The following is a 22,138-nucleotide window of genomic DNA, read 5'->3' as shown; positions in this document are numbered from 1 at the left end:
AGTTGATATTGTCAACACATACTATCGATATTTTCTCTCTAAACTCATATTTTTTTAAATAATTCAAAACATGCGTATCTATAGATTGTTTATTGTGCCATTTACATCTAATATTAAAATTAACAACATACTTGTTTGTAATCAATAGTTTTAGGACGCGTTACATTCTATAGGCACTGGTCGTGTCAATACTGTACATTACTCACGTACAGACGTCCGTCATATCGTAAATTTATTTTATTGCCATTAAATTCAAACCGTTTTACGACTGTCTAAATAAACAACAATCTATTTTGATTCGACTCATATTTTGTAAGCACTGTAAAATGTAACACAATGAAATGACACAGTTTGTATATATACTGTTTCTTTATATAACTTGAAGTATTTATGAATGTCCTAAGTTTAGCCTCATTGACAGTACGGTACTAATGATGATAATGACAGCACGAACTACCAACATAACGGCGAAAGGCATGTGGTAAGACTTACAACATGAGGCGTACAGTTGGCCATACTGTTTAAAATACATTGTTGTTTAAATAAAAATAAAAAGAATGGCCAACAATTTTTTTTTTAATTTATAGTGCATGACCAAAAAAAAATATTTATATGTAAAACGTTAGTATGGGGGGGTTAATAATTAATTAGTAATGTAATATAATTTAAAGCACGCACCGTCCGTTCGTAAATGTTAATGTAGGTGGTATAATGGTATCTCGTTGCCGGTCGACCGCTGCAGGCGTATGTTTACCAATACGAATTACCAATGCAAATGACACCCTATTCAGCCGAAATAACTGTACGGTTCGCAACGTATATTCTTAATCCGTTAATATATTTAGAATTTGTAGTTTCATTTATAACATCTATATTGTTTATATTAGTTGTGTTACATAAAAATACGTATATATTAAGGCATATAGATACAAAAAATGAAAACGACAGGCAATTATTGTTTTATTATTTATTTGTAATATATATGCAATTGCCACTATACATAACTGTATCAGGAGAAATTTGGTACTAATAAAATAAATAATAATAATTTTATAATACTCTGTCAACGGTACGTTAAAATTTTTCAACAGCGTGTTTTGCTTGCGTATCGAGAGCTTTAGTTGTGGTTGATGTTATTGTATCGCAGTAAGATATATACATTTGTCGTTTTTCTAGTCTCATTTATCTCAGTGAGGAGCGCAACCCGCAATGGATATCGTGTCACGTAATATTTTCTGTTCTGGTGAGGGTATATGGGCATGTGTGCGTGAGACGTGTTAGCAATCGGCTCACCTTCGCACGACCTCGTGTTTCGACACCGAACAACTAGTTATTGTTCTGCTGAAGGTCCGCTGCGCGCGCGCTGATTACTGATGAGACATTCTATTTTTGAAATCGATTCTATTCAAGTGAATGTTCAATGGAGAACATTCAAAACATACCTTTTTTTAAACGTTCTATTTTTGAAATAACTTTTTTTGCGAGAACCAACGTTTTGAAGTATTACTTTTTTGAATTTTATTTTCAAATGAAACCTCCTAGCTGTACTGATGTGAAGACTAGTTGGCTTTAATTTATGCACAATTCTTTAGTTAATTTTGAAAACGTATCCCATGTTGGTGGTTGATTTAAATATAATACGTTGATTTATTAGTGATGTATGTATGTATACATATAGAGGTATAAATGTTATCCGACCTACCTCAAGAACTTGATACGATACAAGAAACCTTTCCAAGTGGCTGCTTACATAAGTAGGTCTGTATTTACTAATATGGTCGCATTCACACGCTATCGATGGATGGACACGCTGCTGTGAGTTGACTGGTTATATTGGATCACATAATTGGATTTCGAATAAAAACTCTCGCTTATTTTATAATGCTTTTAATTACTATAGTTTTTATATATATTGGCAGAAAGAGGCGTCATAAGAAGGTTTAATAAAAAAAATCCGCTTTGTTTCATTTCATTTGGTAGATTTTTACTTGTGAATGTCAATAAAAATAAGTTAATATCTTCGGAGTATAGAGAAATTGAGACCGATTCTATATTGCCTTAGGTTTTAGTATAATTTCTATACACACTGTATAGACATTTTATTTCACGACAAAAGTTTTTAAACGAGACGTGGAAAAACTTCAAGTTTAACTTCTGTACGAAGAAAGCAAGCCGGTTTCAAAACATTCGTGAGGCTGGTTTCCGCGGAGGACACCAGGTCCACTTGAACACTTATCTCATTATGGTTGCATGTGCTGTGCCTGATTAATGGAATATTTAAATAAAACAAGCCAAGTAGCGATCACGTCCACTGATTGTCTCTAGAGACTCGTCGACCAGTGGCATGTGGCATAAAATATCATTATAAAGCAAACACTCTAAGTAATAAGTACTTATATACACATATGTATATGAAGTATTTGTACCGAATTAATAATAAACAATGGCTTAAGAATATCAAAATGGATTTATTTCGACTGCTGGTTTAAAAAATAGTATCCAAGTAAGCAGAAAAGACACCCGACAAATATACCTCCGGGGTAAAGCGCTCCCCTACACAGATGAAATAAAACGATTGAGTCGTCAACATTTCGATAATTTATAAAAATAAATGCTTCCAAATTTAAAATTTAAAAATTCATTACCGTTCTATTTCACTCTTTCACTTAGCGTCGACCGTTTTTTATCTCGCTCGGTTGAGCGGCGTTTCTTTGTGAACATAATTTTCACGGCTACAACATGTTAATTACGAAATAAAGATTATTGTAACGACATTGCGAGGGGATCGGTTCCTCGTTATGGCTATTTCATGGTTAAGTCGATGTTGATGTTAACGATAAAATATTCCTGTAAATGTTTCATTAGGACATTGCTGGTTTTCAATAGCATTTGATACTGTAAGTTTGAAGCGTATGGTTAATATATTAAGGTCGTAATTCCTCCAAGCGTCCTAGTTACTGTTTTCGGCAGGTCATAAAGCGCCTTGTTCCGTATACGTGTTTATTTATATAACTATTTGAGTGACTTCTTTGATTCTCCGCGCGCCTCCTGCCTCCTCACTCGTCTCGCTTTTCCTCGGTCATGAATTAATGATTTTCTCACCTCTGTCTGTTTACACGCGGTTTGCTCCGAGGGTGGATCGGATTTGTTTATCCATTACGGGTGACATGAAAAAGTATTTCCATTTACAAAACTTTATTCGCATTTTTATTACATTTTTTATAATATACTTTTTGTATTTTGGTTGGTTAGTTTGTTGGTTGGTTGTTGAATTCATTTTCGAATATTTTTAGATGCCGCTCCGGACATTATGTGGTATCTTTTTTAGTCCTATGTGTTTCATATGTTTTACCATTCATAGTATATTTTTATTCTTATAAAAACCTTTATATTGTTGGTGTTGTGTTGATTATGATGACGTTTTCGTAGTTTCCCGCGTCCACTGCTCAACAATGTAACTTTTTATGATACATGGAGAGAACGAATATTCGTGTGGAGTATGGGTAATAGAGCGAGTATGTTTGCTCATTAAACTGTTCTAAGTGCAACACTTATCAGCTCGTCGATTTTAAGATAATATTTCTCCATAATTAGAGAAAGTAGCATAGTCTTTTAGAAATACTTTTATTTGAAAGTTTTTTAATATGTTGTATATAAATCCTAAAAGGGGTTCTCGTAAAGGTTCGTGAAGTGCTCTGATATAAAGTCAGTATACAAATAAGAATACCTATGTTTACCAAACGTGGTGAAACAGAGAATGAATGCTTGAGAAGGGAAATGCGGAGGAATAGAGAATATACAGCACCAGATGTATCAGAGGGAGGGAATCTGAAAGAAAACGTTAAGTATCAGGAATCGAATGAAGTCTTGTTAATAGATAAGTGATGGAAACGCGGAAAAGGGAATTTAATGGAACAGAACTAAAGACGAGACAGCGATATTGAGAGGCAATTTTTATGACAAGTTCACAGTACACGTTTGTCTCATAGTCGATCAATTGAAATAATTGAAAAATGACGACACAGAGGTATCGAGCGCCACAGATGAACTAAATCTTCAGGTTTAAATACATATTAGAATTAGATTATGCCTTATTATGCTGCAACTAACACTTATTTTGAGTAATAATTTCTAACATTGTAACTAATCTGTGACGGTTAGCTGTAAGTATGATTAATATTTATGTTATCGTTGTCAATATAAGTAGCTCGTACTGAAAATTACTTTCTAAAAACATTCTAGTAAATGTCTAAGTATTAGAAATGAAAAAGAACTTTGACGAGCGAAACGTACGAAAAACAACGTCAGTTTTTTGATACGACTAAATGATTTGATGAATAAAACTTCTAATGTAACATAAAGCATTTATTACATTATAATATAAAAATAAACTACATCTTTAAGGTAAATTTTAATACTAATTATATATACTTAAATTTAATGTTTATTTAATCAATAGTGTCACAGTCGCTGGAGTCACAATCAACAGGTAGACGAGTTGTCTTTAATTGTACGAAGGATTTTTAACTTAATGGTTAACTCTTTAATCACCACCACCTTTGTCATGAGTCTATCATCAATTAGAGTACATTTTCTACGGATCGCTTCACACTCAGCCAGTAGTTGAAGTCAGAACTGTATCCGTCAATGCTTTCAACTTTTATTGTAATTAAACTCAATGTATTGACATCAGACGGACAGTTCCGTCGTAAGTGACACGATTCATTCGAACGTATCGCCTCGAACTTGTTCCTCGCTCGATGTCAATTCATTATCGTTGTACCACGCCGTCCGGAACACGGATAAAGTTCGTTACAGCTAATATAAACTTTATTTGTATGAGGATACGGTCGATATTAATTCATAGGTATTATTCGATAAGACGAACTGGTCGCGGACACCGAATGATTACTAGCGTCTCTCGTCCGCTCCCTAACGTCGTAATAATGCTGCTAGCTCATTAAAATGTTACTATAAATACAATGGGATAAGGTTAATTTTCGTAAAATAGCACCGAATGTGTGTTGTTTTTAGTCCGCGGCTCGGTGAAGCAATGAGAGAGGGCGTGCGATAAATAACCACCTTCGAGACGTCACCGCGCCGCTTTAAAATAAATTCTGAGATTGCCTGTTTTTTTGTATTGCTCGTTTTTTGCGTGCTCGTTCCCGCCGTAATACAGATATGCGGCTCGAGTGAGTTTTTTGAAGCTGCCTGCCCTTAAATTATTTTACGTTTCTATACTTAGTAAAATTGCATTTAAAATCATTAAATTTTTAAGGCGATTGTAATGAAACGAGTTTCGGTAGAATTTTTCGTAGTCGGTCTTACTTGTGACGATTTTCGATTATTGTCACGATTGGAATAAGGTTATATACATGACGTCATTTCAGCACAAGCTATAGACTGGCAGCCTGGCAGACAGAAGCATTTCCAAAATTAAGTAAGGGAATCCTTCATACCGGGTTACTGCGACAAATGTACCAGTAACGCCATCTATTGAGAGACTGTATTACTATAGTGTGCCAAACTGATCTCACGACATGACAACTATTAAACAATAACGTTTTAAAGGATTTAGGTAAACACAATATCAAATGATTAAAAAACATTGTACACACATATCGGAAGGGCTACTTATTATAAATTAAATTATTTAGTTAGTTTTCGTTTTGTAGAACAGTTAATACACAGTATATTTAAATGTCAAATAAGTTATTTTTATATGTTCAGCTCCATTGGATCCAACCCTCTCACAGTATTCTGGTGATATCGATAGTCTAAATCACGCAGCGACATTTTTTCCGCTCACCCTCACGAGAGCTGTCTCGAGAGATAGTGGCTTGTACAAACAGCAACAGAAACACTCAGACAACTTATAATATAGGTATTTATATTCATTTCAGCTGTTTCATTATTTATGTTGAATTAGGATACACTATAATACACCGTTTTAATAGTTTCTTTACTAAGACCACGTACTTAAATGTATAATTTTTTTTATTCATAACGAGAAATTTAATACAAACATAGAATTACTTTTCTTGATTAGAATCTTTATACTGTTAAAACAAACTATTTCTTGAATACAAGTTGAATATTTTTTTATTATCATGCGAGTAACACTTCTGTCGCCGCCTGTACCTGGGCGTGGCGTGGCTCTCATTATTCAGATGTTAATCCATCTCCCTCTCCCTTTGCTCTTCCTCTGTGACGTCACGTTCCGGTCGTTTTAATTAATACACGAGACTAGTGCCCCTACACTGATTCACACATCTAACCACACCGATATTAATATTGAATCGCTTCACCTACCTACTTTCCTCGTTGAACACACATTCCGTACACTTTCCTTTCGAACGAATGATAAGTGAATTTGTAATGAACGAACGAATGAATGTTTCCAATGTTATTCGTTCATTTGTCTATAATTTATATATATAATATTGATTGGGATCAAACATTATTGTAGACACTACCTATAATGACAAATGGTGTTGTGTCACGTGTCCACATTATAAAGTATTAAGTGCCCCCTTGTTGGCGACGTGTGTGTTTGTTTGTCACATAATTGGTCAGTCTAAGTGTTGGGGTGAAGGTTTAAACTGCATTTATGAGGGATTAGAATTGATGCGCAGATTAGATCCTAAAGCAGTATGAACTGTGATATTATTGCGACTTTTATGTTAAGTACTCGTTAGTTTATTTTCACATGAGAAGCTCAAATGACTTTATTTGGTAATTAATAGACGTAATCAAGTGTTCAAATGATGACATTGTTTTTATAGAGGGAGTGAGTTAGTGAACAGAGACAGATTTCTTCTTGCACAGTTCACAGCTGTCAGACTCTAATTTTCACTTTATCTGGCAACTTCTTCATCGTTAAATCAATCACAGAGACTAAGACTCTTGAAGAAGTCTATTATTCATAGCGAATAATCTGTAATAGTTTTACAACTTAGATTTGTTTACTTCAAAACTGAATTTTACACATAACGAAAATAGTGTAATATACACAGTGAGATTGAAGATTTATATTAGAATAAAGAACTAAATATTTCAACCGATGTATTTTATTATAAATGAAATAGAAAACAAATTGTATAGACTAAGAAAACAACAGACGGACAGACACCACTTACAAATATACGCCTACCACCAGTCGACGTAGTCATAACTAAGTTTCCTGACTTCGTTCGTATATCTTCATAGTAGTAACGTAGGTTATTCAGAAACTTGAAACTTGGAACGCCTCGTATGTAGTACCTATCACGATTAAAACTTGTATTACACACTAGATGTTCACAACAGACAACAGACAAACTGCAATAAACTGAATGTGATAGCAATGTGAACAACGACACAGGAAAACTGCCGTTTTGTAAACAGGACACATTTACGAGACCGTCAATGAGACACGTGTTATTTATTACACAGACAAACAGACATACAGCTTCAGACTTCAATGTTATTACTCGCATACATTGCTCGTTCCTTTTCTTGTATATGCTTAGTACAAGTTCGCATGCTTACACTACACACGAGCCGTTTCAAGTTTCTCAATCAATAACCTGTGTTAATACTATAATTTACGAACTCGACACGCTCCGTATGTAGTGTTACGATACAAACATGGGGTAAGCACACTGTATACATTATAATTTGAGTTTCTCTCTATGTTATATAAAGTATGTGTATTTACTATTGCTTTGTCTGTTTCCGTGACTTTATCTTATAATTAATATCTCTATATCAGTGTTGTGCTATGTACGAACTGTTTGGACTGTACCTTTACGTAATGACGTGACTTTTATATCATAAAATGTCCTTTATAATATGCTGTTAGCCTCTGTATGTCCTTTTATAATGTATGTATGTATGTAAGGACAAATCTCTTGTCCCATTTAACAATGTTTTCGTACTAATTGTGTTTAACCTCGTGTGGAGGTCGCTCGTGAGTTTGCTAACACTCGCTAATACACTACAACTCTTCAGAGGATCATACATTAATAAGAACACTTACTATGCCGTTTATATTTCCTTTGTTTCACATCAAAACAAAAGACTTGATTAAAGTTACTAGTGTACTTCTATGATTTTTTGTGTTGTGAAAACAATCAGTAATTTTAATCATTCAATAATTAATTATTTATATAATAGTAATAGATCGCTGTTATAATATTTTTTGATATTTAAACATATAAAATAATATGTTACTCTCGAAATCGAGGTTCGATTGTTTCATAAACAACCAACGAGTAACATTTGTTAAGTATTTTATTGCAAATATAAAATATTTTACATGAAGCTATTTGCAACGCAAACACGCGCTCATATCAGTGCACGGAGCGGCATCCTCGCTCGCGGCGGACACCGGCCGCGAGGTTGCCGCTCCGTGCGACACCGCTCTCGCCTCTCTCCGGCGGGGGCCGCAGTCTCGCTAGAGCGGTCATCACACCGCTACGTACGGCACGAACATGGATTCCAACTCCAACTCCTGCGAGCTGTCCTGGACGAAGATAGAAGTGGACATGGACAACGACAACCAGGTGAAGCGGGAACCGCGCTGGCATTGGACCCAGGAGAACACTCTCAAACTGATCGAGGCCTTCGAGAAGGATTGCAAGGAGCTCTGGGACACCAAACACCCGCTGAACAGGGACAAGAACGCGCGGCACGCCAAGCACGAGTACCTGGCGAATATGTTCGAGACCACGAGCGACGAGATCAGTAGAAAGTTACACAACTTGAGGACGCAGTTCAATAACGAGCTGAGGAAGATAAAACGCAAACAGGCGGGCGGGGAGGGGGAGAGGGGGAACAGCGGCTGGGAGTACTTCGACTCGCTGGCGTTCCTGATGCGGGAACCCCTCGTCGACCCCCTCGACACCACCGTGGAAGGAGTTAATCTCGCGGTACGTCACTATTGCGTCATCGATGTCGCGTTACGTCACCGCGCACGTGCGGAACGATGCTCACGTGGTTCTGTTATGTGTCAAGTTTTTTCTTTTTAATCCGTTTTATGTGCATTCTAAAACACCGGTTGCCAGTGTTATTTTTTTTTATATTTCGTAGGCATTATAACATTGGCTGTATGTTGTTTATTTTTTCTTGTCTTAGTAAGTTTCTGGCCGCGGTCGTTACATGACTCAGTGTCATTAGCGCGTGACTGTCATATTGTAGCAAATGGACTATTATCATGAACATCGCTGTAGTTGAATTTCTACTTTTTAACAAAGTACATATTAACTACAACGTGTTATGACTTTGTTATTTGTTTGATATTGAAGCGGAATGGTTTTTGTTAGACGTTAAGGTCTTGTTTATTTTGCATAATGAAGACAAACAAGCTTCCAGAAACTTTGGTATTAATTATTAAATACAAGTAAAAACCTTACATATAGACTTATAACAATTTTCAAATATCCTAACGCAATATATTTTTATACATTTACTCTTATTATTATATTTGACAGATGTAGTTAATCTATATAGTATAAGGGAATCATTAGACTTACAACAGCTGATTACAATTATGATAATCCCATGATCCATACTATCCAGTTAGCGGAGTTCCAAGCTGATGAGGAGGTGGAATTCGGTCTCGTCCGAGCTCGTGTGACCGGGTCTCCAGTGGTGAGGAAACCTGTCCAGAGAGTGGCAGCCTCTGCACCGCCGCCCCTACCACCCAGCGCTCACCCCATGATGTGGCCTGAACAACCCAAGCCCAGGATCAGACCTGGAATCAACGCTGATGAATGTCAGGTAACTTCGTGACACTAAGACGCGACACTAACATTTGTTCACAACCGTTGTTTACAAACCATCATAAGCAGACCCGTCGTGTCCGTGACAATGACACATTACACGTTTTAAAGTTCCTGACACAATCTCTACTTATCACACCTCAGAGAGATTTGAAAATTGGTTTAATTTTTACAAGGCTTTTCCTGTTTATGTTTAAGATAAGAGCATACTCTGCCGTCTGTGAAATTATAACTTCCTTTACAAAACTAATTTACGTGCCTTAAATATAATTACTATTAGATTGTAATTAATCGTTAAGTGTATATTCACTTGATATTATTAAATTATTATTTTATAATTATACATTCTGACTGAATCGTGTAAGCGGTTTCCGTCTGATGGGAGTGGTGTCTTATTGATGGTGGCATCGACAAATTATATTAAGGCAAAGCTGTAATTCGAATGATTAATTAATTCTATGGTCCCATAAATTTCCTTTTTCTTTGCTTCATCATCAAAATAGCGGCAATAATAAGTAATTACTCTAAGGGTTTATATGTCTTTATCAAAGAAATGGTAATCGTAATCGATCGTTATCAGGAAATGCTTTGTGTTCTGTAACAGATATTCGGCGATTTCGTTGCCTCTGAGCTCAGGACACTAAGATCTGATGCCTCACGTAAGAGGTTGAAGAGGATCATCCAGAAGGCGATCCTGCAGATAGGAGAGGAAGAAGACGTGAACATAATAAGCGGATAGCGCCGGAACAGACTTGCATCGGAGTCGATCGTGCTATTCGACTGAGATGCAAGTTGTTTGATATCAGTGAAAGTGTATTGATAACGGACGTCACATCTGTGGTGAGGACATTCCTGTTTTAAGATTATATTGTTATTAAACATAGTGAGATAACTTTGTATATAGCACATTTTATGTAGTGTAGTGTAGTTATTTAAACTATTATCGTACTATTTTATATACGTAGTGTTGCCAACTACACGATATAAATTTTATAAACACACAGACCTGTACTGAGTCAGGAGGACGATTTAATTTTTGTATCTCTGTCTCTTTCTGTCTTATGTTATAATGTCGAAAGGATTTATCGCTAACGGTGTGTATTGTAACATGTGGTAAGAGGATTACTTCAGCATTAAAAAAAGTCAAGTAATGTTTTCGCATTTTATGATAATAAATATAATTTTTAAGACTTTAATAAATTACTAACATTATATAAACTATGTATGATAAATATTGAAATTATTGGAAAAAATATTGTAATTATACTTTATAAATACTATGCGTAATATATACCTACTTAGTAATATGTACTTAGTTAATATATAATAATTTTGATAGATCTTTAAGAGTCAATATTTTATCTTTTTTTATGTAAATACATACATCAATATATCAATAAACAATTTACTTATTTTTTGACGGCTTTTAAAAAAGATTTTAATCTCCAATCGTTTGTTTACAATTTTTATCTCCATTCGTTGGCGTGTTAAGGAACCTGTTTAGTAATTTATAATTGTATTATATTAAGGTACTATAATTGACTACGTCTTATATTCTTACCTATTGTTTCTATTTATTGTAATACAGTTTAATATAAATAAAATGTATTCTGTGCCAATGTATTGGAATATTAATAAAGGAGTTGTACGTAGTTATGTTTCGTTATTGTTCCTCAAACAGAGAAAACATTAATTTGTTGTTTTTGTTCGTTTTACGTTGCAACACGCGATAAGCTTCGGTTTGTGTTACGGTCATACTAAAATATCTCTTATTGTGTTAGCTGTAAGTCATAAATTTGTCAGTCTCAACTTCCAATAAAGTACAATTTAAGTCGGCCAAGACATAAATGACTTTAATCGAAACGAAAGAGGAATAAGTATTATTGATTTCTATTTGATTATTATTTATTTTACTCTGATTGATTAATCGGAGAAATATCAATAAAATTAGTGATATTACTTCAGAAAGCCTTAGTTAAATTTGGCTTTAAAATACACTTACACCCTCATAGTTTACTAAATTGGCTACAGTTTACTAAATAAGATCAAAACAATTAATTTTTCTGACGCACAAACAGACAGTTTTCATATTGCATCCGCCATTGTTATTATGACTGGATCAATAGGGCGTGTTGCGTAAATACGTTAAATACGCTATATTTTTGTTATTCACCTACATCGTGATTAAGAAAAAACATATTTCCATGTAATTACAAGCACTTGCTCGTAAGCTATTTACCGTCATTATACTCTGAACCGTCAAACTTTGAGGACATAATCAAGTTTTGTTATCTATATCAAATCTGTATCCTTAGCACGAGGTTGGCACACACACGTACCGTTTCCAGTTTATATTATAACCTCTTGGGTATAATTTCTACCTACTCACCAGGTACTCAGAAGTCTCTCTACTGTCTAGTAGATCTACTTCTAACGTTTCTTATGATATATTACTTTATTTTATTTTTCATTTGTAACAGCTACTTCTAGAAAGTTCTAAAAACATTTCCATCTACCTTTTAATATGATAGTTAAATCTTCGAACTATTTCTTTATCATATCTATATCAGATCTAATGTTATTCTGAGGATAAACTAGTGTTGTGATGGATGTCCGTAATCGTATCCGCATCACGAATATCCGAGGGAGAAAGAAGGTTGTATTGTATTGGTACTGTTTTGATGGATTTTTTAGCTAATTATTCTCAATATATTACTTAAAGGATTTACATATATGAGCAGTAAGAAAGTATTAGAAATCAGACGAGACCTCCCAGCATTCCATGGATTCACCGAGCGGGTGCCGGGTCCATCGCGATGCAGGGAGAGCAGCTTCAACAGTGCCTGGGACTTGCGACCCAGGTGTAGGTTTAAGGGGCCCCTAACTAGCGCGCGTTAAACGCTCACATCCATCGTCCAAGCTCCTCTCTCTAAATTTGCGAAGAAAAAATATTAAAGATCCGTGTCATGCGACATAAATATATCCTATCAGACTTCGAATCATTAGCCTTCAGACTTCAGCCACAATTCCAAGTTTTTGTTATCGCCGTCACTCATGGAGTCAGAAACGATCATCCTGTGTATACGTACCTTTATAATTTTCGTTTCTTTCCCTTTCCATTAATAACGTTACGCTAAAAGTGATGTACCTTACCTTTTTAAGGTAATTTTTTTGTTATAACTATAAGTTTATGATTTATTCGTCTTACCCTGAAATAGTATATAAATGTTACTGTCCAACACTGATTATATTAATCAATACATATTATTTATTTATTTATTTAAATAGGAAGCCAACGTTGTATACAATTTTAGTTCTTAGTCTTAATTAACACTAAATAATTTAATTTGTTACATGCATTAATTGTACACCCCACTTATAGGCTAACTCGACATTCGCATGTACATGATATGTAATAAAATAACATTCTTTGTATGTTCACTCACGAACAAATAAATAGTAATAATAATAATAATCTAATATTAGCGATGTCATTGATTAACCCGGATTAACATTTAGCGGCCGGGGTTGGAGGTCCGCCAGCCTATGTAGCCAGTAGGAATGTATCAGACATAAAATAAGTTACATAGACGAAGATGGCTACGACATCAATAAGGGTTTAATTAAATATACTTAGGTATTATCATAAAACATTTTAAGTTACGACCAAATTTTTTATTTGACAACTGTTATCATACACATCGGCTTGAGATATGTACTTATTACCTATGTATATATATGTATTAACATAGAGTAATCTGTTAACTGTTATAGTTAACATTTGTCCGTTAGTTCCTAATAAAAATAAAATTCTAAATAATCTATGGAAAATGACATGTGTTTTGCTTAGTTTTTGCCATAATATTTACTTTTTTTTATATGAATGAAGGCAAAAGAAAAGACACACAAGCCAGAGCTGATGATGTTCTTTCAATGTTCTTATCTTTTGTATTAACTATATTTTCGTTCATGCAGAGATGGCAACTATCACTGTGCCGACTAGTCCGTAAATGCAGATCAAAATTCTTCAAGTACCCCTGATATTTTGTTCAAGAAGAAGTAATGACGTGTTTTTCGCAAAGAACTTCTCAACAGTAGAACGTACTTCAGTTAATAAGAAACATGGTTGATATAATTCCTACGAAGGCATTATTTTAATATAAATAAGTACCTTAAAGAAAAACTTCGGTTGTAAAGATTTTAACTAATTATAAGAGAAAAATCTCTCGTTTCATTTCGCGGCGGAAAGTAAAATAAGCAGTAGGTAATTTAAAGCTCGAATCGAGTAATTCCAACTAAATAAACTTTTAATATTATTCTTATATGATACGCACATAACTAACTTAACTTCAGTATTTAATTCATACGTTTTATTATATCGATTAATGCTGGAACTATTAACGAATACCGACATATAATTGTTTAACATTATTCTGGTTGCGTTAAAGTATTAACAAGTAATAGATTTAATAAGTTGTAAGTGTTTGCTCAGATTTTTTTTGAGTATCGATCCTGCGACTTTTACTATCTATTTTCTTTTAATTTCCTACTGAGTTCAACATTATTTTACAGAGATGCAAACAAACAGTGCTTACGTCAAATATATGTAAAATAATCTATATTAGAGAGTACCGATATAGTTCACAAGCCATTGTGACGAGCAAAGCAACTGCGACATAAGGGAGGTTGCAGGCTCGCGGACAGCCTATGTTTATTCTTAATTTTTGTTAATTTAAATATAGCCTTTAAATTTAATGTTAAAAACGTATTTTAATAAACCTGTTTTCTAGATATGTATAGCAAAATGAACTGTTATCTTATTATAAACTGGGCTCCCTGGTCCCTTTAGCGACACGCAGTCGGATAAAACGGGTCATGTATTTAATGGAAGCGAGCGGGTGTCTGTCTGTGTTCGAAGACAATTCGTGCGTAATTACTGATGGGGATCAATTGTTGTTGAAGTGATAGTATTGTATTGAGGGGGAATCGAGCGGAGGTGACAAAACTAATTGGATAACCTCTGGAGTATTTATAATATGTCATAGTCGTAATTATCATATTAACTATAGTGATTATTTTAACTTTATAATGAACGTTAGATATATATTTATATTATATCGATATATATAAAGCTTAAAGAGGTTGAATAAGCAACAAAATGAACATATTACAACTCTATGCGGAGATTTGGTGACAAATGATTTTCTAAATTACAGATCGCTATCCTAAAAACGGGTCGAGCGTCCGCCGGATCCGGCGCCTACTTATACACCGGATACGGTATCCGGGACAGGAGTTAGCAAATAATTATAAAAAGCAGCGCTGCTGTAAGATTAAAACGATGCTCTTACGGTACACCGTACCGTTGTGGACCGTAGTTAAATCCATATAAGGGAATTATGATTAGGTAGGTACCTATATTTGGGAAGTGGTTGCTTACGTAATCTGTGGACACTATTTAACTGAATATAAGTATAAAGGTACATTAGTAAATGTGACATGTTTATATTGTCTAATAGTATGTATAAAGTAGGCTTTATATTAGCTATAATAAGGCAAGTTACATACAATTGAAGCGATGAATGAAATGATTCTAATCAACATCCGAGTTGATTAAAGATGGCGTCGGATTGCATCCAAGATAGCATCCGAGTATTAAATGTCATTACTTCATTAGTCTGGATGATGACAAAATTTAATATTTTTATTAGATACATATAAATTACATAGAATTTTTGATAAATCATATTATATTTTCATAATCCACTAAAATGGCGCCAGTTATTTCAATAAATTTATTATCAGTTTTTGTTCTCTTGTTAATTACTTTCGGAAGATATTAAAACCATTATTATTAGCTTTTTATTAGCTTCACCTGTATGTTTGTTTGTATGTTTGTAACCGACTTCTTTGGGCGCGACTTTGACCCACTTTAAACGGCCAGATTTCGTTCAAACTTTGTAGATTTATCGAGGACCGATGACAATACACTAATTTGATAAAATTAATCCATTTTTCAATTTGAAAAATATTATTTTTCTTAATTTATATAATTTTCATCTATAGTCGATAAGGTAAGAAACTTAATTAAAATTAAAAAAACAAGCTATTATAAATAAACCAAACTAAAAAGTAGAAAATAAATAATAGTTTAAAAAAACTAAAAAACACGCTTTTTATAGAAAACCGAACTAAAAAATAGAAAATAAATTTTAATAAATTTAATTTAAGAAAATAGTGTTAAAAATTTTAATAAATATGAATTAATAATAGTGTGAATAAAAAAAAATGTATTTTATTTTAAAAAAAAGCGTGGGGTGCTTTTTAAGATATTATCGAAATGATAATCCCTCTACTAATATCTGTCAATAATATACTTATAACTATTGACACGAAGCACCCCACGCTTTTTTAAAAATAAAATATTTTTTTTTATTCACACTATTATTAATTCATATTTATTAAAATTTTTAACACTATTTTCTTAAATTAAATTTATTAAAATTTATTTTATATTTTTTAGTTCGGTTTTCTATAAATAGCGTGTTTTTTAGTTTTTTTAAACTATTATTTATTATTTTTTAATATTTCTTTATTCGACAATATCGTTATTATTGTTAGTACCATTTACGGGGAGATATGATTGAAAAATTGAAACGTCGCGTATTTAGTTTGAATTGCGAACTGGTAGTAAGAGTGTTGATTAACGGATTATAATGTGAACTGTTGCTATTATAAAAATAACGATATTTTTTTTTCTAAAATTCTTTGTAGGCAAGGAAAATTTTAATAAGTATTAATCCCGGAAAATGTGTATGAGGTGTTTACGGATCAGACTTTAAACAGATAACGAAGGTATGTTCCTCTTTAAGTGATTTTATCGTTTGAGTGACCTTGGAACATTTTTTCTAATAAATGTTTGAAGCTATCAATAAAGCATTAAATAATTCCCACATGATAGTACAACGCTGAGATGGATTGGTAGAAAAACTAAAATGATCGTGAAAAAATATATTGTATCGCAATTTACTACAAATTTATGACATGACTTGCTTTAAGACAAATATATAGAATCAGTATAATAAGTGTATTCCATATATTCCTCTGTCCGACCAGCCATTTACAGGCCATAAAACTAGAAAGGTCTGAAGAGTTTGTTACAAACATAACGTTTAACGACCAATTAAACTACGTTCATAAACTGGTAATAACTGTTACTTTTTATACACACTGTGTTACTATAACAGCATTTTAAATCCTGAAACTGTCTTACAATGTCTGATAGAAATCTCAAATCCGAAAGCATTTTCTCCGTCGCCGCTCAAAATAAAAAAAAAAATTACTAACGACCATATTTATCAGTTCTCGATCTATCTGTCTCTGTCACTCGTGTTGATCAACGTATAGTGCATCTTGCTCGTTCGGCCGTCGACCCGGACACGACGACACCGGCTAATACAAACACACACACGCACACGCACCCACACATTGAGATTAAAACGTCAACATTGACACTTAAGTGAAGTTTTTAAATTATAGTCGCTAGGTAATTTCCACAGATAAAAAATTAACATTCATTAAAGTTATTTTAGTTTAGAAAAACACAGATTAAGATATTATAGCCACCTATTTTTTATATGTAATAAAACTTATACATAAAAAATATGAAGATCTAGGAATAGTGGAATTTATTTATTATATATATGTAATGCGTGTGGAGGACACATTGTATTTATTCCACACCGTCTCGTTCTAATGACCAGGAGTTCATAACTCGGTAGACAGTTGTGACATGGGCGCGTCATCTTCCTTAGTACTAACTGTAAACGATAGACTTATACAGCTCTAAATTGTTACTTTACTTGCGTTTCTTTTTATTCCTATATTTAAATTACCTTAAGCTATTTATAGTAGGAATCCGTGAACCTGTCTGTTCGTTTTCAATAACATTTAAACATCCAATGCATTATACTTCATATACCTAATAGTAATATTTTAGTCCCTCAGTAATTTTTTATTATCTATATTCTAATCCTAATAAATAGTTAAAAACTGGAATAGTTTAAATTATTTGATCTAAAGATATTAAAGTGTCACTTGTCTTTTAAGACTGAATAATTTCGATCAATATTAAGCAATACATACATTGAATGTTGATAGAGTTATAATCTGTAGGAGTGTGTCTATAACTTTATTATACAGACGATATCATAGTTTATTATTATATGACATAATGTATTAAAAAAAAAAAAAAAGTATAATGCAATAAAAGTTAGGAAAATCAGGAATATATGTATTTTTGTATGAGTTACAATTTAGAGTGCGTGTTATTGGAAAGTAAAACTTATTTTTTTGTTTTCATATTTCATTAATTACAGAGAAATTCAATATGTTTTATTACTTTGTATGTTCGGTTAATGACAGACTAGAGTTAAAAAATCTTACAATTAGTTAAAAGTGACTTTCAGTTAGACCAACATCTGTCGTTATATAAAAGATTTTCAGTATTAATATATTTTTGATTTATCAACTACGTTTATTAAGATCTTACAAAACCTAGTGATTATAATTTTTTGGTTTGGTCTGGTTCAAACTGGTCACATCTTCAATAGTTGGTGATCCTGTGCTGATGATGAATAGCAGGAAAACATGACCATCGTCACATCAAGTAATTTTTTGACATCTCCGAAGTCCGATGCCCTTACACGGAGAAACTAATAGGAGTGGCACAGACGCGAAACCTCAGAACCTCTTATAGTTAACACAGATGTGATTTCGTCAGTGATTGGTGGCATGAAAATAATCACCACCTGTGACCTGAACACTTCATAATACCATGGTTTATTTGATTTCATAGCGGTTACAAAAAAAAAAAATTGGTTTTACGAGTAATTTAAGTGTAAGAAGATTTTCGGAACAAACATTATAAAGGATGCACAAAAATGTTTGTTTCATATCCATGAAAACAAAGCTGTTATTAATATTATTATTATATACTGAACATCTTCATGTAAGGAATTCTATCAATTTTTAATTTTTCATCACCATTCAGACATTAAATTAATACTTGGATACGTACTGATTGATAAGGGCACTTAATGTCTTCTTAAATTAAAAAAAAAACTTTCTTAAATAGGTACTTGAATCTCTGCGGTCGTCTCTAAATTATTGTCTTCTATAGACATATTGTAATAAAAGACAAATAAAAAATAATCAAGTAGGTACCAAATAAATATTTTAATGTGATAAGCGCTGAGAAAACTTTTATTGTGTGTTAAAATATGAGCAAAAAAAAATACACAGTGCCATTGTTTGGAATTGTTATCACTAATGAAGTAATATCGAAATACTTTAATAAAAAGTATAAAATATTATACGTAATTATAGGAATCATTAGACCTTAACCGATCAGATATCCTTTAAGGTCCCTTAGACCTCGTATTACGCAATTAAACCTTTTTTTCTTATTATTTCCATTCAATCCTGTTTTCGGTTCATTTTAATCGGTTCCTGAGCCATTTTGTTCGGGTCTCCTCAACCGAAACTTTTGTAATGTTCCGGTCGTGTTCCGTCTCTGTCCCCCGTCTGTGCTTCTGTATATTTCCGTCCCTGTCCAACAACGGTTTGGTTCTTTTGTGGTTTGAAGATTAGGGGGACTTGGCACGCTCCTGAGAAATCGGCAGATGTTGGGCCGATGTTAAGGTCGGTATGAAGTTTGATAATGTTGACAAACGACGCGTAGATGGATTAAAGAATACAACCGATCATGACACCATTTTTGCGTTTTTTTTTTTTTGTTAATTCGATCCGTGTTGATGTTCATAAATCCGATGTATTTTTATGACGAAAAAAAATATTAACCGTACAATAGAATGTTTACTATCAAATTTCATTGTACAAGATTTTTACCGTTGCCCGATATTAACGGAACTAAATCTCGTTGAATTAATATTTTTTCAGCTTTTTGTTTTATCATTATTTTGACATAGGATTCATAAAATTATTTCTCCAACAGACCAGATTGTAAAACATTTGATTTATACTATACTATAGACTATAGTATAGTTACAGTATAAGTTATTAAGTGAGCCGTATATCATTGATTAGTGAGATATCTAAACTAACTATAAATAAATAATGGTTTTGAGTAAATAACAATAAAACCAAGTCAATAAATTACCGCCTCCCATCGAGAATAACGTACTATACGCCCACCCACGGATCCCCTCTCTGTACAGGGGATTCCAAGAAGTCAGACATAAAATGACTAATTTCTTGTAGGTAACAAGAAAACTGCCAATAGAAATAAACAAGCTTAGGAAAGAAAACATCTCGCAGCTTAACGGGCCGTTATAAATTAATCGAACGTTAAATGCGGAAGCTCCTTTTAGTTTTGATGTTGAATATTTTAAAAAAATCTGAGGAATTTCTATTGTTTTAAATTTAAAGAGGATTTTTTTTGAGTTTGACGTACCTAACGAGCGACTAGCGACGAGAGACAGCGGGCCGGGAGACACGGAGCGGAGTGTAGAACTCCTCTACAGTGATGACAGCCTGGTACTTGTCACCAGATACTATTGAGCATTTGACACCTAAATGGGTTAATTTAATTTAACTTTGTCCTTCTAACTCAATGAATTAATTATAATATTATGAATTATGTAGAAAAAATTCCGTTTTATATTATATACAACAGAAAAAAAAGAAATAACGTTTTTTGTTTCTTTGTTTAATTTCATGGTAAAACCGAAAAATTAAGTAAATATAATAAATAATTGACAAACCTTATTGTATTTTTTCTTGTTTTTAATTTTTTTCAAGAATTTTAACCAAAGCTTTCGTTGATAAAATGCCAAAGATTGAGATTTCCCAACTAAATATTGATAATATTAAGAGTTCTAAATCTCAGTCGGCGGTTTGTGTTTTGTAGGCAGGCGTCTGTTTCACTTCGCGAACAAAGGAAAATATTTTAGCGTCTGCAATTTTTCCTGTTCATTAGCGAGTGTTTTATTGAAGAAGAAACTTCAGGTCTGCGAAGTTCGTCACCTTCACTAAATTCGACAGAGACATTCAAACTTCGTCGACGTTTTATAAATAGTTAATATAAGCACTTACTACTGAGGAATAATTAAATGATTTTCAAAAATAGAATCTTTTAAATTTCATGCCAGTGTACTAATATAGAAATCATATAAAACCTTTTTTATATTGAATAAGAATCTGTTGGAATGTCAGTTCAGTGTCCCGCGTGTTCCATCATTCATAAGGTTTATTAAGTAAAATAAAACTATCATTATGGTTTGTTAAGTAATTAATATGAAAGCAATCTAAAAGTGCTCGACTTTTCCATATTCTAGTTACATTTCACGAGTTCATTTCTAACGCGGTCCGTATGAAGGCGGTAATTGACACGCGGCGGGCCATTTAGTTCACTCGAGCACTTCTGTTACGGATCTGCGACATTCGAGTAATGACTTTATCACGAGCGAATAGAACTTATAATGGAATGTGGCTGTTCACTTGCGTCATTACGCGCCGCGAAGGTAATTTGATGCCGTATGGTTAGGAGCGGACGAACATATGATTTATGAGGTCCGTGTGTGTGTGTGCGTGTGCTTGTGTGTGTAGGTTGTTTAAACGCGCGTGTGTATGTGTATGTATGTAAGTCTGTGTCGTTCAATAATATCGCGTCTGCGCGTTGTTCTGTGCCGCCATCTGTTGAGTGTTTCCATCCGCGGCCGCAGCCCCAGGGCGCCGGCGTGGTCTCATCGATCCAGTCACCTTGACTGCTTCATGAATGTATCTACGTTCAGCGCTTCCTTCATCAATAACATCACATATTTTTTGTTCCATCATTCGCCGCTCTGTTTTTTAAGACATGCGCATATCACCACCGAGCGAGTCTCACTGCTATTATGTATAAATGTATTGTTTTCAAACTTTACTTCATAATTGTCCATCGCCAATTATAATTAAAATGAGATTACACATGAAAAAAATAAAAAATAAACAAATAACTTTTTAATTTAAAGGTTTTCTTAATTAAAAATTATAACAAGCTATAGGTACATATACCTGCCAATTAATTATTTTTTTTAATTAACGAAAACAGCAAAGAAGTCTTTTTTTAATTCCATCAAATAAAACACAGAAATGGATCAAAATCGAAGGGCAGAATATTCATCTAATTTACTTATACAAAGTGAAAATATGTTATTAATATTAAATAGCAATATATTAATGAGATCTAAGATTTTCGCGAGTATTCATTTAAATGAAACTAGTGTTATTCGGATATACTACGCGGATTTTATTATTTAAAAACTACATAATCCCTCGAGACCTCGTCTGTCCGTGATCACGGTTGCTGCAAA

The 22,138-nt window shown here is 33.4% G+C and overlaps 1 protein-coding gene across 1 annotated transcript; it reads left to right on the top strand.

Annotated features, from left to right (window-relative positions):
* The first annotated feature begins 8,413 nt into the window (after nt 1-8,413).
* Nucleotides 8,414-11,416, top strand: LOC116767690 (uncharacterized). Its single transcript, XM_032658135.2, has 3 exons — nt 8,414-8,912; nt 9,562-9,762; nt 10,369-11,416. Exons 1-3 carry the CDS (start codon nt 8,475-8,477, stop codon nt 10,501-10,503), a joined length of 774 nt encoding a protein of 257 aa, XP_032514026.1. The 5' UTR covers nt 8,414-8,474; the 3' UTR covers nt 10,504-11,416.
* The last annotated feature ends 10,722 nt before the right edge of the window (nt 11,417-22,138 follow it).

The sequence above is a fragment of the Danaus plexippus genome (genome assembly GCF_018135715.1).
Source record: "Danaus plexippus chromosome 9 unlocalized genomic scaffold, MEX_DaPlex mxdp_26, whole genome shotgun sequence".
In the NCBI taxonomy this organism is placed as follows: Eukaryota; Metazoa; Arthropoda; class Insecta; order Lepidoptera; family Nymphalidae; genus Danaus; species Danaus plexippus.
Note: the sequence above shows the minus strand (reverse complement) of the source record. Positions and strands in the feature narration are given on the sequence as shown.

Excerpts from the sequence above, each read along its gene's own strand:
- LOC116767690 (XM_032658135.2), top strand. The coding sequence starts at position 8,475 with ATGGATTCCAACTCCAACTCCTGCGAGCTGTCCTGGACGAAGATAGAA. Across the intron at positions 8,913-9,561 it reads TGGAAGGAGTTAATCTCGCG|TTAGCGGAGTTCCAAGCTGA; the intron begins GTACGTCACTAT and ends CATACTATCCAG. Across the intron at positions 9,763-10,368 it reads TCAACGCTGATGAATGTCAG|ATATTCGGCGATTTCGTTGC; the intron begins GTAACTTCGTGA and ends GTTCTGTAACAG.